We start from the raw sequence: 22,772 nt of genomic DNA, 5'->3' as shown, positions 1-22,772 counted from the left end.
GTTCTAAACATTGAACAGGAAAATAACCATGCCACATATAAACTAAATAATGTAGATCTTAATATTACTGACTGCGAAAAATATTTGAAAGTTCTGGTTAACAGTAACCTAAAACCAAGACAACAGTGCATAAGTGTTCGCAATAAGGCGAACAGAATCCTTGGCTTCATATCTAGAAGCATAAATAACTGGAGACCTCAGGTAGTTCTTCAACTCTTTATATCTTTGGTTAGGCCTCATTTAGATTATACTGCAGTTTTGGTCACCGTATTAAATGGACTGGAAAACATGAGAAAGTTGATCCCATGTATCAGAAATCTTCCCTATGAAGATAGACTGAGGGCCTTGAATCTGCACTCTCTAGAAATGCGTAGAATTAGGGGGGATATGATTGAAGTGTATAAATGGAAAACAGGAATAAATAAAGGGAATGTAAATAGCGTGCTAAAAATATCTAGCCAAGACAGGACTCGCAGCATTGGTTTTAAGTTAGAACAATTCAGATTCAGGAAGGATATAGGAAAGCACTGGTTTAATAATAGAGTTATGGATGAGTGGAACAAACTCCCGAGTACCGTCATAAAAGCTAAAACGTTGTGTAGTTTTAAAAATAGGTTAGATAAATACATGAGTGGGTGTGAGTTGGGCTTGACTAGCTTGTGCTAATATGTCTGATACCGTGCTCCTTAAGTAGGTGTGACCTGACCTGACTAGGCTGGGTCATTGGCTTAAGCCGGTGGAAGACTTGGACCTGCCTCGCATGGGCCAGTAAGCCTGCTGCAGTGTTCATAAGAACATAAGAATGGAGGAACACTGCAGAAGGCCTACTGGCCCATGCAAGGCATTATTTTTTTTTTTTATTATCACACTGGCCGATTCCCACCAAGGCAGGGTGGCCCGAAAAAGAAAAACTTTCAACATCATTCACTCCATCACTGTCTTGCCAGAAGGGTGCTTTACACTACAGTTTTTAAACTGCAACATTAACACCCCTCCTTCAGAGTGCAGGCACTGTACTTCCCATCTCCAGGACTCAAGTCCGGCCTGCCGGTTTCCCTGAACCCCTTCATAAATGTTACTTTGCTCACACTCCAACAGCACGTCAAGTATTAAAAACCATTTGTCTCCATTCACTCCTATCAAACACGCTCGCGCATGCCTGCTGGAAGTCCAAGCCCCTCGCACACAAAACCTCCTTTACCCCCTCCCTCCAACCTTTCCTAGGCCGACCCCTACCCCGCCTTCCTTCCACTACAGACTGATACACTCTTGAAGTTATTCTGTTTCGCTCCATTCTCTCCACATGTCCGAACCACCTCAACAACCCTTCCTCAGCCCTTCAAAACGAGCTCTACCTAAAGCTACCCAAGAAATAACTCCCGTACCCAATGACACCAATCAAACCCAGCCCCTCCCACTCATATATTTGTCCAATCTCTTCTTATGTTCTTTCTTATGTTCAACGGTCTCTTCATCTAGAAATGATGGAGTACCTGGTTGAATAATGGTCTTTGGAGGCAAGACATAGGTTTATTGGGTATGTAGTGCTGGCAGTGTCTTGACTGCTAGGCCACGCCAGGCCGAGGCCTAGATGAGTGAGGACATCTTGGTGCTGCTGGGTCTGAGGTACCAGTGAGGATGAAACAGCATGACTCAGCGTCTCGTGGACCCAGCTCTAGAGCTAGGCCCAACAGATGGCAGCACCAGGCCTAGGTGGTAATGGAGCGAAATACAATGCCCGACAGGGCACTGTATCTCTCACGAATTTAAGGTGATCCAAATGAAGAAACATTCACCAACATTCATTTAATAGCTATCTTGCCAGAAGTGCGTAGACATCACAATATAAAGGACTCTCCAAACACTAGGACATATTTATTAGAAAACGTTTCGGTCCTGGGACCTTGATCACTTCTAACATACAGGTTGAAAGACAGTATATATAGGCGGAGTGTGAGTGACGCATGGTGAGTGAGGTGTGAGTGATGCATGGTGAGTGAGGTGTGAGTGACGCATGGTGACCTGAAGAATACCGTATTGGGATGAGGACGGGTAGACGATGAGATCATGTGACTCCTGTGTTGCTGGGTAGGTGCTGCTTTGCCTGGTTGAGTATCATGTATACCTAACTGTTGCATATGTGTCTTACCTAACAACATGTATGCTAATGTTTTAGAAATTTTGTGGTTTCCATTGTTACGTTCTATTGTGTCGGTGACGGGGATTAGCGAGGCTTCTAGACACCGTCGGCGTCTGAGGTCTGGTTCGGTGAAAACGAGTTGTGCCTCATCCCAGTTCATCAAATGTTCTGTGGAGTCTCTGTGGAGGACACAGGCGTACCTTAAGTCGTCTCTGTTACTGGCATTTCGATGCCAGCTTACATCATGTGTGGAGAGAAGCTGTAAATATCAGATAATTAAAAGGGCATATGGCAAATACAACTCCAAGCATGTTGCATATGTTATTAGGCCAATCAGTGTGTACGCAGCCCCAGCATGGAGACCACACCTGGTAAAACAAGAAAGACACTCGAAAAGGTGCAGAGGTTTCAAACAGACTAGTGCCAGAATTGAGAGGAATGGACTATGAGGAGAGGTTAAAGAAACTAAACCTGACGACCTGGCCAAAAGATCAGTGATGCTGATCAAAGTAGTCTAGGCAGGGGGTCCAGGAGCTCAATCTCGACCCCAGCAAACACAAGACAATATTCTCACCATACATTGCTTTCAAGCGTGACATCTCCACTACCTCCAGCTTCCAATGTTTAATATTTATACTGGTATACCTAATATACCTAAAACACTGATCCTTCTTACCTCCAGTATTTTTTCTTTCCACACACCTCAACACTCCACCTACGTTCCTTCTTTCATTTATTTTATGGTTCACCAAACATCCCGAGACTATATCTGCACCTGCCTTTAGCATCATAGTCTTAATTCTATTTGTCCCATCAGCCTTCCAAACTTTCATCCTACCCATTGCTGAAACTCACTATCCCTACACTCCCCACTGACTCTTCCCTACTCCTTCCAGATCTTATTCCTTTATGCTCAACATGAAATCACTGCCTCCATCTTATCAACATTAACAACTTCTCACGGTATTCACTAAATCTCGCCATCTAATATCTCACTCGCGAAGAGAGGTGTGTTGGGAATATATATATAGTCTCAGCACGAATGCCGCATTTGAGGAGGTCTGCATTTGTTGTGTGGCGCAGAGGAGTTTGGTGTTGGAATCAGCTGGTCAGTAAATGTAGTCAACAGAGACGTGATTTTTGGTACAGATATCATGGATCAGGTCGTCTTTGTCGTTACAGAGAGAGATGGGAGCTGCAGGAACAACTTAGTTTCCAACCGCCACCGCCAACATTTGTCATTCATTGTCTCATTGTCTTCGTTACTGAAAATGAGACTTTCTCAAATATAATGTAAATAAAGATTCTCAAATGTTGCACAACTGCCTCATTCTTCAATTTTTCTCAGAATCTGTCTATTAGTGTCTTACATTTCATAGTCGAAAATACATAGTGCACAATAGAAAGCCAGTTACAACTTTACAACAACAACAACAAAACTGCAGCATTCTTCTCCACAAGACGTAAAGAATGCCTAAAGTAAGGTATATATGTCGTGAGTTCCTTCATGTAGCCTACTGCAGCCTGCATGCCTTTGTAGCGCTCATGTTACTAGGAGCTGTTACACAGCTTGGACCCCGGCACACCTGTAGGATGCGCTCAACATACTGAAGAAATGTTAGAAATGCCTTTGTTAAATCTTCCCCTTTGTGGTCTGTTGACTCAATTAAACATACAGACTATAAATCATACAAGGCACTCCCTCCACAAGTTAATTTCCAACGAGGAATCATAAGAGTAACTTAATTAGTTTGAGCACTGTCCTACGTAAATCAACAGGCATGATACTCTGAGGATCTGATTTGGTTTGAAAGAACAGCTGAGAGAATTACCAACAGTGCCAAGTAACTGCTCACACACTTCACCTAGCCTCGCTTTACTCACCTCTCTTAGCGTCCCACTATCCACCACTTTCTGATCTCAAGTGGAGTTTTATAATGATATGACTTTCCCTAAGCAAATAATCTAACCCTTCACACGCCTGCTCTCTGCCGATTAATTCTGTATGACCTATACGGGTTTAGCGTTTTATTGTGAATAAGAGCAATAACAATAACAATAAAATAATAATAATAATCACACATAGTAAAGAAAAAGTTAGAATGTCCCTTCTCTGTGTTATCTTTGGTCTAAACAAGTTGCGCCAAGAATGCGTCATACTCCACAGTCAGTTCCAATAAAATCAGATGGTTACCATTGTGTGCAGAACCAATCTGCGAAAAAATGTTATCGTGGTGACCAGGCACTTACTACATTGCGCTAGCAACTTCTCAGCTGACCAAATAATAATAATAATAATAATAATAATAATAATAATAATAATAATAATAATAATAATAATAATAATAATAATAATAATAATAATGTTGGTAGAATCACCGACAATATGTAAAGTAAAAGGACACAAGTGCAACTAATGTGACATTTTATTGTGGCAACGTTTCGCTCTCCAGGAGCTTTATCAAGCCGGCTTGATAAAGCTCCTGGAGAGTGAAACATTGCCACAATAAAATGTCACATTAGTTGCACTTGTGTCCTTTTACTTTACAATAATAATAATAATAATATAATTCTATAAGTTCATACACAAGGTATACAGACCTAGATGACATCAATGACATACTACTATATATAAAGTCGCTTGTTATTACCTGGAGTTTACCTGGAGAGAGTTCCGGGGGTCAACGCCCCCGCGGCCCGGTCTGAGACCAGGCCTCCTGGTGGATCAGAGCCTGATCAGCCAGGCTGTTGCTGCTGGCTGCACGCAAACCAACATACGAGCCACAGCCCGGCTGATCCGGAACTGACTTTAGGTGCTTGTCCAGTGCCAGCTTGAAGACTGCCAGGGGTCTGTTGGTAATCCCCCTTATGTGTGCTGGGAGGCAGTTGAACAGTCTCGGGCCCCTGACACTTATTGTATGGTCTCTTAACGTGCTAGTGACACCCCTGCTTTTCATTGGGGGGATGGTGCATCGTCTGCCAAGTCTTTTGCTTTCGTAGTGGGTGATTTTCGTGTGCAAGTTCGGTACTAGTCCCTCTAGGATTTTCCAGGTGTATATAATCATGTATCTCTCCCTCCTGCGTTCCAGGGAATACAGGTTTAGGAACCTCAAGCGCTCCCAATAATTGAGGTGTTTTATCTCCGTTATGCGCGCCGTGAAAGTTCTCTGTACATTTTCTAGGTCGGCAATTTCACCTGCCTTGAAAGGTGCTGTTAGTGTGCAGCAATATTCCAGCCTAGATAGAACAAGTGACCTGAAGAGTGTCATCATGGGCTTGGCCTCCCTAGTTTTGAAGGTTCTCATTATCCATCCTGTCATTTTTCTAGCAGATGCGATTGATACAGTGTTATGGTCCTTGAAGGTGAGATCCTCCGACATGATCACTCCCAGGTCTTTGACGTTGGTGTTTCGCTCTATTTTGTGGCCAGAATTTGTTTTGTACTCTGATGAAGATTTAATTTCCTCATGTTTACCATATCTGAGTAATTGAAATTTCTCATCGTTGAACTTCATATTGTTTTCTGCAGCCCACTGAAAGATTTGGTTGATGTCTGCCTGGAGCTTTGCAGTGTCTGCAATGGAAGACACTGTCATGCAGATTCGGGTGTCATCTGCAAAGGAAGACACGGTGCTGTGGCTGACATCCTTGTCTATGTCGGATATAAGGATGAGGAACAAGATGGGAGCGAGTACTGTGCCTTGTGGAACAGAGCTTTTCACCGTAGCTGCCTCGGACTTTACTCTGTTGACGACTACTCTCTGTCTTCTGTTAGTGAGGAAATTATAGATCCATCGACCGACTTTTCCTGTTATTCCTTTAGCACGCATTTTGTGCGCTATTACGCCATGGTCACACTTGTCGAAGGCTTTTGCAAAGTCTGTATATATTACATCTGCATTCTTTTTGTCTTCTAGTGCATTTAGGACCTTGTCGTAGTGGTCCAATAGTTGAGACAGACAGGAGCGACCTGTTCTAAACCCATGTTGCCCTGGGTTGTGTAACTGATGGGTTTCTAGATGCGTGGTGATCTTGCTTCTTAGGACCCTTTCAAAGATTTTTATGATATGGGATGTTAGTGCTATTGGTCTGTAGTTCTTTGCTGTTGCTTTACTGCCCCCTTTGTGGAGTGGGGCTATGTCTGTTGTTTTTAGTAACTGTGGGACGACCCCCGTGTCCATGCTCCCTCTCCATAGGATGGAAAAGGCTCGTGATAGGGGCTTCTTGCAGTTCTTGATGAACACAGAGTTCCATGAGTCTGGCCCTGGGGCAGAGTGCATGGGCATGTCATTTATCGCCTGTTCGAAGTCATGCTGAGCATTTCGGGCAAATTATGTCAATTTTGTCCCAGGATGCGACACACACCAGTCGACTAACACCCAGGTACCCATTTTACTGATGGGTGAACAGGTACAGCAGGAGACACGTCCTAATGTTTTCCAGCCGTACCGGGAGATCGATCCCCGGACCTCAGTGTTAGCTGAGCGCACTTACGATCGAGCTACCAGTCTCACAGCTGACCACTATATTGTACTAGGACTCTCTCGGCTCATCAGTTTGCTTCCTAAATGCAGTGGTCAATCTTGTGTTCTGTGTATGCACCTGGCTGCAGTTATCAGCGAGAATATAGCTTGGAAACTGTTCGTGTATTGATTTTCTTAGCTGGCATGTTTTAAATCAATGAAGCCGACATTCACAAATATACTTTATAAACCACGAAATGGGGCGGGGGTTGAACCTATGACAATTGTGTTATTACGATTTCGTAAGTCACTACAGTATTTCTGGCAGTAACAAACTGACTGTTTTCAAGCCATTGCACTCAACCAGTAACTGCCGAATATAAATTACTTACGCTTAATCGTATCACCATTAGAACATTCTCGAATAAACATGTGACAAAATTCATCATTTCAGAGATCAAGAATTTTATAAGCTCAGACTTTTCTCGGTCCAAAACTCTCGCAGTTCGACAGTAGGCAAGCTGAACCACATACTGTCACCAGTATGTTTGCTTATTGATAGACTCCCTAACAACATTATAGACAGGATACCTGGCCATGCTGACGTCACGTAACTACCATATAGGCCAGCTCACACATGCCTCCCCCTCAAATCCTGACTAGGCTTAGAGACGAGCGGACGCAAGACAGACTTACCAATAATAACGCCTCCGCAGAACCCACTATTATAATACAAATATCCGACAGAAAACGTCCAGGTTCACTTCATCCCAGTTTGATTAACGTTAAACAACAACGGCTTCAGGAGAGATTCATCATCAGAAAAAATAATGCACATCTTGTTGGTGTATTACGGAATTATGCACAATTCTCTCTTGCCAGAATTTTTGATATACATATTATTATTATTATAACAATCAAAACTAAGCGCTAAATCCACAAGGGTCTATAGTTTGATATACGTAAATACACTTTAACTTACAAGTAAAAGCAGATAGGACTCTAATGGTTTGTTTTCCCCCTACTATTTACCCGACACCTCAGTAAGCCTGTCTATCATTCTTTAATCTCCCTTCTCAGATAAAAGAAACTAGATTCTTGTGGATTATCATTTGCACAGTATAATGCAGCCCTGCAAAACTAATATTTCAAGATAATATTCATCAATATTCAATATAATATTCATCAATAGCGGCACTTGAGTTCCCACCTGATCACTACACACACCTCACCTCTACACACACCTCACCACTACACACACCTCACCGCTACACACCTCACAAATGCATGTGAAATCTCACTTTTCCTTTTGTCACCTCACCATTTCTGCATGTAATAATGTTGTGATGTAGGTCAAATGTTTCGCAAATCAGGTCACAGTAGAAGGTTGTGTTTAGTGACCAGCGTTAATCCAGGTCATTTCATATGGGAAAGTGAGAATAGCTGAATAAAGGAGTGTCAGTGCATATTTCTCAGAATTCTGATACTGGTGGGGAGAGAGCCGAGGCTTTGTGTAGCGCATGTAATGTGCCCCCATAGAGGGCGACCTCAGAGAGGTGACTATGGCGGAGTGTAGGCTCATATAAACCCAGGGAAACAGCTAAGAGAGCGAACTTACAGAGAGCTCTTGCCAGAGTGCTATATTGTTTTCCTAAGGTTTACTATCTTGTTGTGTGGTGCTATTCCTTGTTAATGGTCCTTAGATATAATTTTCCTAATTATGTGTTGGTGTTTGGTGACTGGACAGCCCCAGAAAAAAAAGAAGTAATGGGATGGGAACTCTTGGAGTTGTAGTGTTGGTGACAATTGAGTTACAGAAGGAAGATTATTAGTTACTTGTTTGTATAGCTGTACGTAATAATTTCAGAGAGTTTCCTGATTAGAATACAGCAATGTTAATTACCAATTTTACTACCTCCTAGATTTTCTTCGTTCCGTTCCACCTTAGAACCTGCTCAATATTTTTTGTTTCATGACAGTGTTTACCCCCCAAGAGTAAATGATTTTCAGTTATGACTAGACATTAATCTAGGTCTGCATATTGCAGGGTGCCTGGTTTTGTGCAGCCTGCTTCTCCTGACGAAGGGACAGTCTCTTTTTGACGAGGTGGACCTGACTCTGGGTGTTGGTGACAGTTTAACAGCCAGGTCCCGGTCTCATTCCACGCAAGGAGCCTCGTTCACTGATAACACAGGACGCCTGTCATCAGCAGAGTCTCTCTTCGGCGGCCCTAAGACATCCCTCAGTATGAAGGAGCTTCGGGAAGGGGGCTACCCCAAAGAAACAGGTAAAGACGTCTTATCATCTAGAAATATTCCTCCAGGCAAGCCTAGGGTGGCTTCAGCCACCGTCTCCACTCGCCTCACCGGCCCCCAGTCGGGTGGGTCCCTATTCGACGACCTGCCCAACGCGGGTGCGAGTTCAGGTGGCCAGGTCATAGTGCGTCCTGAAACTAAGCTGACAAATCCCCGTGTAGCAGGGAGAGATCGCTACACCAACAGCTTCGACGACTTTATCCTACCATCTTCCCAGCGAAGGCTCAGCAACAGAGAACCTGACTACGAATATGATTACGAGGACTACACTGACAGGCAGGAGCCTCCACCCAGTACTCACAGGTTCCGGCTGCCGGCGACCAGAAACAACACTTCAGAGGTTTGTACAGCATATTGCATTTAGTATACAGGAGGGTAGGGGTAGTGGGAAGGCGAAAGTAACTCGTATACTGGAGGGTACGGGTAGTGGGAAGGGAAAAGCAAAGACATTTATCTTTATTCTATTTCTTTTTAACAGCGAACAGGCGAGAGCTATATTTTAAGTTTCCGGGAACATTTATGCTGAATCATAACAGCCGTGTGCCTGATTCAGGACACCAAAAAATCATTCTTTGGATTTGTACTAATTTTCAAAGGGTCAAAAGAAAAGCATCATGCAGAACAAACAAATACCTAACTGTTTAACTTTCCTTCTGTTTCTTAATTTTATTTAATGAATATTAGTAATTGACTGAAGCTGACCTAGAAAACAAAAATTAGTCAATATTCTAGCACGTCTCTTCCTTATTTCAGGAAACCTCAGACGAAGACTCCGTTTCTCAGACCCTTAAGATGCTGGTCCACTATGTTCAACACCTCGCCGCAGTTCTCAACACAACCACACCAAGCACTACCTCCTCCAACACTACCATTAATACCTCCTCCAACGCTTCCCTTAATACCTCCTCCAACATCTCAGACACCTCCTCTCTCGCTCTCCAGGGAGACCTGCAGCTAGTACTCGAAACTTTGGCAAGAAAAAATATGAAAGACATTAGTTCTGCAAAAGAAAACGATGTCGATTTCTTTTCTCTATATAATGAGAATGATCTACCAGAACTGGATAAACTTTTGGGCACTACTGACAATGAAGGCAAAGAAGCCTCGACCTCTATTGAGGATCCGGGAGATAAGACATTAGTAGACATCAGAAGGCGACGCCTGGAAGACCTCAAACTTGCCATGGAGATTATCACGGCATTTGAAAGTCCCACACTGACAAACGAGAAAGATGACGAAGAATTTCAGCTAAAGCTAGCAAAGTCGATCTACAATCGGCAAATAAGCTCATTATCGGAGCTAAACAGAAAACAACGTGACACTGTCAATTCTCTAATGACTATGGTAAAAGGATCTAGGTTACAACATCATAATCATTTTCACAGCACTACGGTTAAAGATCTTCCATCAGTCCGTACATACAGCAACTATCTTCCACCAAACAGAGAGACGAATTTTTTACCACGTGATCCACCAGCACCACCTCCAACCAGTGGATATCTTCCACCAAACAGAGAGACGAATTTTTTACCACGTGATCCACCAGCACCACCTCCAACCAGTGGATATCTTCCACCAAACAGAGAGACGAATTTTTTACCACGTGATCCACCAGCACCACCTCCAACCAGTGGATATCTTCCACCAAACAGAGAGACGAATTTTTTACCACGTGATCCACCAGCACCACCTCCAACCAGTGGATATCTTCCACCAAACAGAGAGATGAATTTTTTACCACGTGATCCACCAGCACCACCTCCAACCAGTGGATATCTTCCACCAAACAGAGAAACGAATTTTTTACCACGTGATCCACCAGCACCACCTCCAACCAGTGGAGATCTTCCACCAAACAGAGAGACGAATTTTTTACCACGTGATCCACCAGTACCACCTCCAACCAGTGGATATCTTCCACCAAACAGAGAGACGAACTTTTTACCACGTAATCCACCAGCACCACCTCCAACCAGTGGATATCTTCCACCAAACAGAGAGACGAATTTTTTACCACGTGATCCACCAGCACCACCTCCAACCAGTGGATATCTTCCACCAAACAGAGAGACGAATTTTTTACCACGTGATCCACCAGCACCACCTCCAACCAGTGGATATCTTCCACCAAACAGAGAGACGAATTTTTTACCACGTGATCCACCAGCACCACCTCCAACCAGTGGATATCTGCCACCAAACAGAGATACATCGGCTAACGAACCTGAACTACCACATCTTCCTCAGTTTAACTCTCGCGATAAGTCTAAGCTCATCATCACTCCAGCACAAATTTTCATTTTTCCGAACAGTCCTTCAACACCAAAGACGCCGAGTTTGTCAACTGAGTATGGCCTCCCAAACAGAGATGCAGCTCCCGATCCTTCTCCATCTATCTTCTATGTCGCTGTTCCTAATGCTAAATCCAAACCTCCGGCAGCTGACCAAGTAGCGCCCTTGAATTCCTACTACAGGCCACCCTCCGGGTTCCTGCCTCTCGAAGGCACCGGCAGCCGGGATAACTCTGATGAATGGAAACCACTCACTGCAGCAAGCGATGATGCATCATACAAAAGTAAGCCTCTAAGCACTCAGGATGATATTCACGAAAGTGATACTAGCAATGATACCAGCAGTCATGTTTATAACTACCATTACCATTATCACTTTGGTGGGGAAAAAGATTTCTTAGGAAAGGAGAAAGAAGAAAGTTCGGATAGTATAGGAAAGAGTTACAAATCGGCAGAATGCAAGTCGGGGGATGACTGCAGAGATCAGGGCTCGGCGGATCCTGTTGGTCCTACCTCAGAATATTCGTATAATTCCAACCATAGAGATCAAAAGAATATTTTCAACGAACCTAGAGAAGCTGTAGTAGCTCCACGTGACCAAAATAATCCACCATTATCTTCTTATTCATCGATTAATACACCCACAAACACAATTGAGGCTCCATTGTCATTTTTAAACCCTTTAAGATCAACAAACAGATACGGCCCTCCACCTCCAGCAGACCCTCCTGCTCCAATGAGTGGATATGGACCTCCGCCTCCACCAGCAGACCCTCCTGCTCCAATGAATGGATATGGACCTCCGCCTCCACCAGCAGACCCTCCTGCTCCAATACGTGGATATGGACCTCCGCCTCCACCAGCAGACCCTCCTGCTCCAATGAATGGATATGGACCTCCGCCTCCACCAGCAGACCCTCCTGCACCAATACGTGAATATGGACCTCCGCCTCCACGAGCAGACCCTCCTGCTCCAATACGTGGATATGGACTTCCACCTCCATTAGACCCTCCAACACCAATAAATGTATATGGACCTCCTCCACCATCAAATCCACTTGCGTCAATGTATGGATACAATCCTCCTCCTAGAGCTCCACCGAATCCACCTAGGCCAGTATATAGACCTCCACCTGCAGGTCTACCCCCAAGACCACCGGCTTTTCCTCCAACTCCTTCAGCAGCATACCGTTCCCCTCCAAATATGCCCAGAATTCCTCGTTCTCCTCCTCCATTTTCTTACGGTCCTCCTCCAACTAGCCCCCCAGCGTTACCTCCAGTCACACTGTCGCCATCATATGGTGCTCCACCGGCTGACCCCCAGCCTCCTGCTCCTCCTCAGAGCACTGTTTTCATCCCAGCACGACCTCCTCCGCCGCCAAGATTCTCCTTTGCATTGGCGAAAAAGGCCAAGCCCCCTAAGTTCCTACAACGGGCCCCAATTGTGGCTGTGGGTCCACTGCCCAGCAGACAGTCAACGCAGCCTGCAAGTCCCACACGTGATGCACTTGATCAACAGCGTGAACAACTTGAGCTAAAGTACTTTCGAAATGAAATGAGGATGCGACAAGAAACAGAGAAGTTAAGAGACCTGAATGATCTTCATTTACGAATAAAAGTTCAAGAAATGCAGAAAGAGCAACTTAAAAAAAACTTATTTAAGCGCCTCAAAGACGAAAAGGCCACTGATTACAAAAAAATGTTTTATAAAGGAGCGATGTTACTTGGTGCCATGTCGCTTCTGCCCATCGCTGCTGGTCGTCGCCGGAGAGAGATCTTGCAAGATCCATTTACTGAGTACGAGACGCTCATCACTGTTCCAGCAACCTTACCTGAAATTTTCAACCAGACAATGATGGAAACAATGCTCCGACCTTCTCATAACAGTGCCAATGTATCATTTGAGGACGTTATCATATTACTTCAGATGACTGGGCTAAAGGAAATAGAGGGTGAGAGCTCACAAGAGCTTCAATCCTTGCTTCCACCTCCAAGCATCCTTGGAAACTATAACTGCTTGAGGCGCTCTTTCTGCCAGCTCATGTCTCACCTGGAGGGCACATCCCTTCATCACGAGTTTCTTAGCTCCTACCTCATGTAAGTACATGAGGGATATCTGTTTGCTTCCTGTATATTTTGTGACCTTGATGCTAGTGAAGGGTTCTTGATTTAAAAAATGCAGCTACTCATATCAGACCTTATTTCTCATCTCACATGAGTTGTATGGCCCCAATGGGATTAGTTCTTCCGTGTGACTATAATATATTATGACATTCACAAGTAAATCATTGCTCACATGAGTTGTCATTCTTTTTAAAAATTATTGTTCTTCGAAAGCATATTAATAACTCCACAAAAGCCTTAATATACACAACTTGTTTCAATTGGTTATATTATCTTACCACTTGCAACTGAATCGAGAATTGAAGAATTTTTTTTAACAAAATTAGCCGCATCAGTAGTGTACTGCTACCCAATTCTATAAGATAGTTAAATTATAGGTGGAGATAAAATTTAGTTATGTTTAGCTGTCATATTCAATTACACACGATGTATTTCATACGGAGTTGAAATCTGCCAACCTGATCTGAGACTTCAGTGGGGCAATAAAGTTGTCATCAAGTATTTCAGTAAGGGTTTCCAAGTGATAGTAACTCCAGGAGAGCTGGAGTTACTATCACTTGGGAATTGCCCCTCTCAGATTAGCCTATTTCAAGCACAGTGGAGGCCTGAGGTGGAGGGGGTGAAATAAAGGGTTGGCAGGGTGACAGAGAGGGTCGCGATGAGGGGTTGGGGCAGGGGGAAAAAATAATTTACTCATCATACATGAAGTATATCTGGAGAGGGGTTTCGGGGGTCAACGCCCCCCCCCCCCGGCCCGGTCTGAGACCACGCGAATTTGGCCAAATCTAAGTATAACCCATAATAATATTTAAAAACAGCTTCGTGTAAAAAAAAAGTACAAATTTTCACTGCAAGTGTATTACGGCAGGTTGTTCCCGGAGTGGCGAAGAATGCCCTGGGTCTCCGAGGCCCTACAGGAGAGCCAGCTAAGAGAACGTCATGCCAACACTAAGCAAGAACCCGACCAGACTACCTGCCAAGCCTTTCCTTGCCCATCCACACCCTAACAAACTGCTCCATCCCTCATCTTCCCCACGGAACTCCCGGCAAAAACAGTTACATATTTGCAAAAAATCACAAAAATATAAGGAATAATGTAGGCATAATGCACCTTGTACCATATTACAGTGGCAGCCGCTTTAGTTGGAATGCTTTTGTTTCCAAGACCTTTAAAATATTTTTGCAGTCTCAAATTTTACAGGCTAGATAAATCTCATATTTGCCGTGTCTAATTGTTATGTATATGCTAGTATATCAACAATATATCAGAAATGAGTTCTCAACTTTCTTTCATATGAAGACTGTCTATAACAGTTATGTGTGTATGGGGTGGTAGGGGAAGTGGAATATTCAAACGGCTTCAGGAAGAAATCCAAATATTCTTCCTTGAAGCCTTTTTATCCACTTCTCCGAGGCTATGGGTCCCACAATTTACACCAGAGGTGGACCCCATCGTATATAATATATATAGTATATATATATATATATATATATATATATATATATATATATATATATATATAATATATATATATAAATAATATATATATATAAATATATATATATATATATATATATATATATATATATATATATATATATATATATATAATATATATATATATATATATATATATATATATATATATATATATATATATATATATATATATATATATATATATATATATATATATATATTAGAGAGAGAGAGAGAGCAAGGATAATTTTGTTAGGCTACAGCAGCTACAGATGTATATTTTGTATGAATGTGAAATGGTTTTAGCCTAAGGTCTTGACATTCAGTTCAAGTCAGCACACTGCTGAACGAAAGATTTAGCTTAGCTATGTACAAAATCAGTGGCATATAAATACTAACTTCAAATAAATACATATACCATTATTTAATAAGCATATCCGCTTTTTTATGTTTGTGCACTTGGCTTTAGAGACTCAGTACCAGGTTTATTAGTTGCTTCGACTTCACTTGGCTTCATCGATCGGGTCATCTTCAAGACCCGCGTCAGGAATCAGTCTTGTTTCCTGATGAATAAATCAAATTCACTTTGCTTATTGAGCAGGGTTATTGCGGTAAGTTTATTTCGACACCTTTATAGTAATCATCGCATATTTTTAGTATTGCTTAGGACGTATGAGTGTATATAAGGATAATAAATGAATTGAAAAAAAAAATATATTTGATGAACCTTTATTGTTCCACACTCTAAGACTATGATAGCCACCCAATGTTTTCATTTTCAATTTCTTTTTTATATTTTTCAGGTGCTGATTAATTTTTAATATATTATTTCTTAATATTTGTCCCAATTGATCACTTTATAATTTTTCTTCATAGGAAGTGCTAAACCAGTAGGGCTCGTAAAACCCCTGGGGAATGGGAAGCGATTAGGTTTGATCCCAGTAAAGGGAGGATAGCGCAAGTTCCATGGATCAAAAGCCCTTCACCGTCAAAAAAGCACCACACCCCATCATTTAGGGATCAGTCTCCATGGATCACAACTGTGTTCGGAACTCCTTTGAAGGGACTAGTATATAATATGTAGTTTATGGTTATAATAATATTCTAATATACTATTTCATTTCCCTGTGTGAGACAAGCCATCCCGAGTAGCTTCAGTTGTGCTAGAATAAAAGTTTTCCCGCTGCAGTAAGTAATGAAGACATTGCGTAATACTTGACGTTAACCTGAGGCCTGGTCTCAGACCGGGCCGCGGGGGCGTTGACCCCTGAAACCTTCTCCAGGTATCTCCAGGTAAACCTCATCGACCTACTGAAGTTCCAGCTCAAGCTGACAAATTACATTACTTCATGAATGTAACCCATCCTATGTAATGCAATGGCGAAAAGTAAGCCATTTTTGTTGCCACAATGTAATTTATAGAGTATGGAAGCTGCACACTGCAGGCGCACTCAATATTGTTTATTTTGAAAAAGGATTAAGTTAAGTGTCTTAGGCCCTCTTCTCTTTCTCATATACATAAATGACCTACCAAATGCATCGCAACTACTCAAACCCACACTATTTGCAGATGACACTACATACGTCTACTCTCACCCGAGCCCAGTCATGCTAGCCAATACTGTAAATACCGAATTACAGAAAATATCAACCTGGATGAGGACCAACAAACTTACTCTAAACATTGACAAAACCTACTTCATTCAGTTTGGTAACAGATCTACAGATGTGTCTCTTAACATAATGATAAATGGATCACCTATTACAAAACTCACAGAGGGAAAATTCCTAGGAATCCACCTTGATAATAGACTCAAATTTCAAACACATATACAACAAATTTCCAAAAAAATTTCCAAGACCGTAGGCATACTATCGAAGATACGGTACTGTTCCAGTCAGCCCTCTTGGCCCTATATCACTCACTTATTTACAACTATCTCACCTATGGAATTTGTGCATGGGGCTCAACAACAATTAACCATCTCAGACCACTAATCACCCAACAAAAGGCTGCAGTCAGAATGATAAATTCCCACTACAGACAGCACACTCCACCAATATTCAAAACTCTAAACCTACTCACAATACAAAACATCCATACTTATTACTGCACCTACTACATACATAGAACACTTAACTCTGACATAAACCCTCCCCTCAAACATCTCCTTACCAACCTCAACAGAACACATGACCATAACACAAGGCACAGATCACTCTTTAATGTTCCTCGTGTCCATCTCACACTATGCAAAAACTCAATGCACATAAAAGGCCCTAAAATCTGGAATTCATTACCTGTGAATATAAAAGAAACACTGTTTATAAATTCAAGTCTCTTCTCAAAAATCACTTACTCACCCACAACTAAATAAATTCTGAATAATTGTATCTCATAAATTGTATCTCATATATGTATCTCATTATTGTATCTCATAAATGTCAACCTGTGACCCAATCAAACTTTGTTACTATTTAACTTCATTACCTAACATAATACTCCATTCTACTGATTACACAGCAACACAGTAATGACCATATGACCTGTCTTTGTAATACTCATTTGTACTAAATTGTTATGTTTTACAATAATTTTTGTACCACTGAATATATCATTGTTTAGTTAATCTTAAGTTAATTTTAAGCCTGCCCATAATGCTCTGCATACAAGGGACTTTGGCATGTTGCACTTTAAAAATTGTATTCCTCGTACTTTTTTGTATCATGTTCAAATTAATAAATAAATAAATAAATAAATGTGTTACACATACCTGCAGCCTGATAATACTGGACCATCAGCTGGTATTCCTGGGGTATCCTCATCCTCTCCCGGGTACTCATCTACACTCCTGTGGCTTATGCTCGTAGGTTATACCATTAGGTTTAAAGCCTATCGACTGAGCAATGGTCATTATGGGTGCTTTTTACCTGTACACCGCCAGTCACTGATACTTTAATCCCTAAAATAAAGATTAAAGTGAACTCAGTGCGTATACACTCTCGGTGGATATGTACACTGAGAAATACACACCTTTCTGTGTACATAGGTATACAGTTGTGGCAGCCTTTGCATCACTTTACCTTTGCTGAACGGCTCTTGATCCAAGGGTCGAACACGATTACCTCCCATGTCCCTGGCGCTATATGGCCTACGGGTTTAGGGTCTCCTTGAAAAGTAATCGCGTCACTATGCAGTGTGACCCAGCACCGTGCTAGTGTAGCCAGCTGTGCCGCACCTGACTCTGCCTTGCAGGGTTTAGGGGTCACTGAGCTGTGTCCAGCCATGCTTCACGGTATCCAGGGAACAACTGTTGCCCAAAGCTGGGGGATAAATAGAAAGGGATCAGGAGTTCCTTTGAAAATAGAAAAGGGAATAAGTTCCCAGTTAGATCACATGGATCCCCTTGACTAAGCTCGAGCAAATAAGAACACTAACATCACACACTTGAGTCAGTGACCGGCTTCCCGCCGAAACTAGAATTTCCCGCCGAGAAGAAAAATATTACTGAACTCTGTCCCGGTCTTTGATGTGCCCAGCCAGCAGGACAAGATGGTAACATGAGTCCCAGAAAGCACAAGGGAAAATTTGTCACTTATGCTCAGGTTACCTGGAGTTTACCTGGAGAGAGTTCCGGGGGTCAACGCCCCCGCGGCCCGGTCTGTGACCAGGCCTCCTGGTGGATCAGAGCCTGATCAACCAGGCTGTTGCTGCTGGCTGCACGCAAACCAACGTACGAGCCACAGCCCGGCTGATCAGGAACTGACTTTAGGTGCTTGTCCAGTGCCAGCTTGAAGACTGCCAGGGGTCTGTTGGTAATCCCCCTTATGTGTGCTGGGAGGCAGTTGAACAGTCTCGGGCCCCTGACACTTATTGTATGGTCTCTTAACGTGCTAGTGACACCCCTGCTTTTCATTGGGGGGATGGTGCATCGTCTGCCAAGTCTTTTGCTTTCGTAGTGAGTGATTTTCGTGTGCAAGTTCGGTACTAGTCCCTCTAGGATTTTCCAGGTGTATATAATCATGTATCTCTCCCTCCTGCGTTCCAGGGAATACAGGTTTAGGAACCTCAAGCGCTCCCAATAATTGAGGTGTTTTATCTCCGTTATGCGCGCCGTGAAAGTTCTCTGTACATTTTCTAGGTCGGCAATTTCACCTGCCTTGAAAGGTGCTGTTAGTGTGCAGCAATATTCCAGCCTAGATAGAACAAGTGACCTGAAGAGTGTCATCATGGGCTTGGCCTCCCTAGTTTTGAAGGTTCTCATTATCCATCCTGTCATTTTTCTAGCAGATGCGATTGATACAATGTTATGGTCCTTGAAGGTGAGATCCTCCGACATGATCACTCCCAGGTCTTTGACGTTGGTGTTTCGCTCTATTTTGTGGCCAGAATTTGTTTTGTACTCTGATGAAGATTTAATTTCCTCATGTTTACCATATCTGAGTAATTGAAATTTCTCATCGTTGAACTTCATATTGTTTTCTGCAGCCCACTGAAAGATTTGGTTGATGTCCGCCTGGAGCTTTGCAGTGTCTGCAATGGAAGACACTGTCATGCAGATTCGGGTGTCATCTGCAAAGGAAGACACGGTGCTGTGGCTGACATCCTTGTCTATGTCGGATATGAGGATGAGGAACAAGATGGGAGCGAGTACTGTGCCTTGTGGAACAGAGCTTTTCACCGTAGCTGCCTCGGACTTTACTCTGTTGACGACTACTCTCTGTGTTCTGTTAGTGAGGAAATTATAGATCCATCGACCGACTTTTCCTGTTATTCCTTTAGCACGCATTTTGTGCGCTATTACGCCATGGTCACACTTGTCGAAGGCTTTTGCAAAGTCTGTATATATTACATCTGCATTCTTTTTGTCTTCTAGTGCATTTAGGACCTTGTCGTAGTGATCCAATAGTTGAGACAGACAGGAGCGACCTGTTCTAAACCCATGTTGCCCTGGGTTGTGTAACTGATGGGTTTCTAGATGGGTGGTGATCTTGCTTCTTAGGACCCTTTCAAAGATTTTTATGATATGGGATGTTAGTGCTATTGGTCTGTAGTTCTTTGCTGTTGCTTTACTGCCCCCTTTGTGGAGTGGGGCTATGTCTGTTGTTTTTAGTAACTGTGGGACGACCCCCGTGTCCATGCTCCCTCTCCATAGGATGGAAAAGGCTCGTGATAGGGGCTTCTTGCAGTTCTTGATGAACACAGAGTTCCATGAGTCTGGCCCTGGGGCAGAGTGCATGGGCATGTCATTTATCGCCTGTTCGAAGTCATTTGGCGTCAGGATAACATCGGATAGGCTTGTGTTAATCAAATTTTGTGGCTCTCTCATAAAAAATTCATTTTGATCTTCGACTCTCAGTCTGGTTAGCGGCTTGCTAAAAACTGAGTCATATTGGGACTTGAGTAGCTCACTCATTTCCTTGCTGTCATCTGTGTAGGACCCATCTTGTTTAAGTAGGGGCCCAATACTGGACGTTGTTCTCGATTTTGATTTGGCATAGGAGAAGAAATACTTTGGGTTTCTTTCGATTTCATTTATGGCTTTTAGTTCTTCCCGCGATTCCTGACTCCTAAAGGATTCTTTTAGCTTAAGTTCGATGCTTGCTATTTCTCTGACCAGTGTCTCCCTACGCATTTCAGATATATTGACCTCTTTTAGCCGCTCTGTTATTCTTTTCCGTCGCCTGTAAAGGGAGCGCCTGTCTCTTTCTATTTTACATCTACTCCTCCTTTTTCTTAGAGGAATAAGCCTTGTGCATACATCGAGTGCCACCGAGTTAATCTGTTCTAGGCATAAGTTGGGGTCTGTGTTGCTTAGTATATCTTCCCAGCTTATATCGGTTAGGACTTGGTTTACTTGGTCCCACTTTATGTTTTTGTTATTGAAGTTGAATTTGGTGAATGCTCCCTCGTGACTAATCTCATTATGTCGGTCTGGGGCTCCGCGCATACATGACTGAACCTCAATTATGTTGTGATCTGAGTATATTGTTTTTGATATGGTGACATTTCTTATCAGATCATCATTGTTAGTGAAGATGAGGTCTAGTGTATTCTCCAGTCTAGTAGGCTCTATTATTTGCTGGTTTAAATTGAATTTTGTGCAGAGATTTAAAAGCTCGCGTGAGTGTGAGTTTTCATCAGAGCTGCCTCCTGGTGTTATTACTGCAACAATATTATTTGCTATATTCCTCCATTTTAGGTGCCTTAAGTTGAAATCCCCCAGGAGCAAGATGTTGGGTGCAGGAGCTGGAAGATTTTCCAGACAGTGGTCAATTTTTAACAGCTGTTCCTGGAATTGCTGGGATGTTGCATCCGGAGGCTTGTAGACTACCACAATGACTAGGTTTTGGTTCTCGACCTTTACTGCTAAAACTTCCACTACATCATTTGAGGCATTTAGCAGTTCTGTGCAAACAAGTGACTCTGCAATGTACAGGCCAACCCCCCCCCCCTTTTGCCTGTTCACTCTGTCACATCTGTATAGGTTGTAACCTGGGATCCATATTTCGTTGTCCAAGTGATCCTTTATGTGGGTCTCAGTGAAAGCCGCGAACATTGCCTTTGCCTCTGCAAGCAGTCCACGGATGAAAGGTATTTTGTTGTTTGTTGCTGGCTTTAGACCCTGTATATTTGCCAAGAAGAATGTTATCGGACTGGTGGTATTGTTGGTACTGGGGGGGGGGATTTTTTTTCCGGCATTAGTATCTGTATCTGTTGGTTTGGAGTGGAGGCCATCGACTGTGGTTCCACTCCAGGAATGACTGGATTTGGTGTACGATTTCTGCCATTTCCTGCCAGTTTTTTTTCCTTCCTGGCACTAAAAAACCTCTCCCTCTTGAGTGGCTGTGGCTACCCAGGTTTTCCCATGGCCTGGATGTTTTGTATCTTTTTGTCCCCTTTAGATGGTATGCCTGGCAATTTAAGTTATAGCACAGTCTTTCCTGTACTGAAGAGGTACACAGTTCAGGGTGAAAAAGCTTACAGGAAGGGAGTTTGCATTTTCCTGTTGTCATATGGGCATGGCATTTTCTAGGGTGGTCATAGTTGCACGTCCCATCTGTTTTTCCAGATTTCCCATGCCAGCAGATACCGAGTGCATAGTATGTGCACAGGCTTGGTTTCCGTTTGCCTTGGGTTTCTGTGACTGTATTCCCTGTTGGTGCATGTTTCCCTGTCTTACTTCTATCCTCCCTAGCACCAACAATGGAGCTCCCACCAGTTGTTTTTGGTAATATATCCTCACTATTGCTAGTGGAGTCCTCTTGTTTGCTATTTCCTGCGGTATTTCTAGTTTGCAATATTGGTTTTATCTTATCTTTGACTACACTTGTTTCCCTACTATGGCTCCTGTCCCCTATGAGGTCATTTATATGTATTCCTTCCTGCGTATAATTCCCGACTACCTGGACAAAATCTCCAGCTTCACCATTACTGTCTCCCAGGACAGCATCTCCAGCTTCACCATTACTGTCTCCCAGGACAGCATCTCCAGCTTCACCATTACTGTCTCCCAGGACAGCACCTCCAGCTTCACCATTACTGTCTCCCAGGACAGCACCTCCAGCTTCACCATTACTGTCTCCCAGGACAGCACTATCAGCCCCACATTTACTGACTACCAGGACATCATCTCCAGCCTTACAGTTTCTGACTACATGGCCAGTATCAAGGGCAGTACCATTCAGCCCAGACTTTTTATGTTCCCATCTGTTGTAGAAAGCTTCCAGGTTTTCTATGAAAGCAGCTTTGATGTTGACCTCTTTTAATACCCTTGTGATTTTAGTCCACAGATTTATCTCATTTGGGCATACCCAAAAACACTTCCCTGTTTTAATACTGCTTGTAGCTAGTTCTTGGATATCTGCACAAGGGGCGTGACACCAATTTCCACAAAAATGACAATTTATGCATGTGGAAGCCCGTTTGTTTGACTGACCACAGACTACACACAGCTT

General features: G+C 42.9%; 1 protein-coding gene and 1 long non-coding RNA gene across 2 annotated transcripts in view; both read left to right on the top strand.

Annotated features, from left to right (window-relative positions):
- The window catches only part of LOC128704240 (uncharacterized), a 48,022-nt gene extending 33,237 nt beyond the window's left edge, over positions 1–14,785 (top strand). Inside the window, exons 2-4 of the mRNA XM_053799285.2 lie at positions 8,651–9,258; positions 9,672–13,306; positions 14,202–14,785. Of these exons, the coding sequence (XP_053655260.2) occupies positions 8,651–9,258; positions 9,672–13,306; positions 14,202–14,340 (4,382 nt within the window). The 3' untranslated portion in view covers positions 14,341–14,785. The remainder of the gene's footprint in view (positions 1–8,650; positions 9,259–9,671; positions 13,307–14,201) is intronic.
- A 256-nt stretch (positions 14,786–15,041) lies between these two features.
- Positions 15,042–16,273, top strand: LOC128704469 (uncharacterized). The gene is made up of 2 exons (XR_008409460.2): positions 15,042–15,424; positions 15,690–16,273. It is a non-coding gene; the product is annotated as an uncharacterized lncRNA (long non-coding RNA).
- The last annotated feature ends 6,499 nt before the right edge of the window (positions 16,274–22,772 follow it).

This window comes from Cherax quadricarinatus, chromosome 84, assembly GCF_038502225.1.
Source record: "Cherax quadricarinatus isolate ZL_2023a chromosome 84, ASM3850222v1, whole genome shotgun sequence".
Lineage (NCBI taxonomy): Eukaryota > Metazoa > Arthropoda > Malacostraca > Decapoda > Parastacidae > Cherax > Cherax quadricarinatus.
Note: the sequence above shows the minus strand (reverse complement) of the source record. Positions and strands in the feature narration are given on the sequence as shown.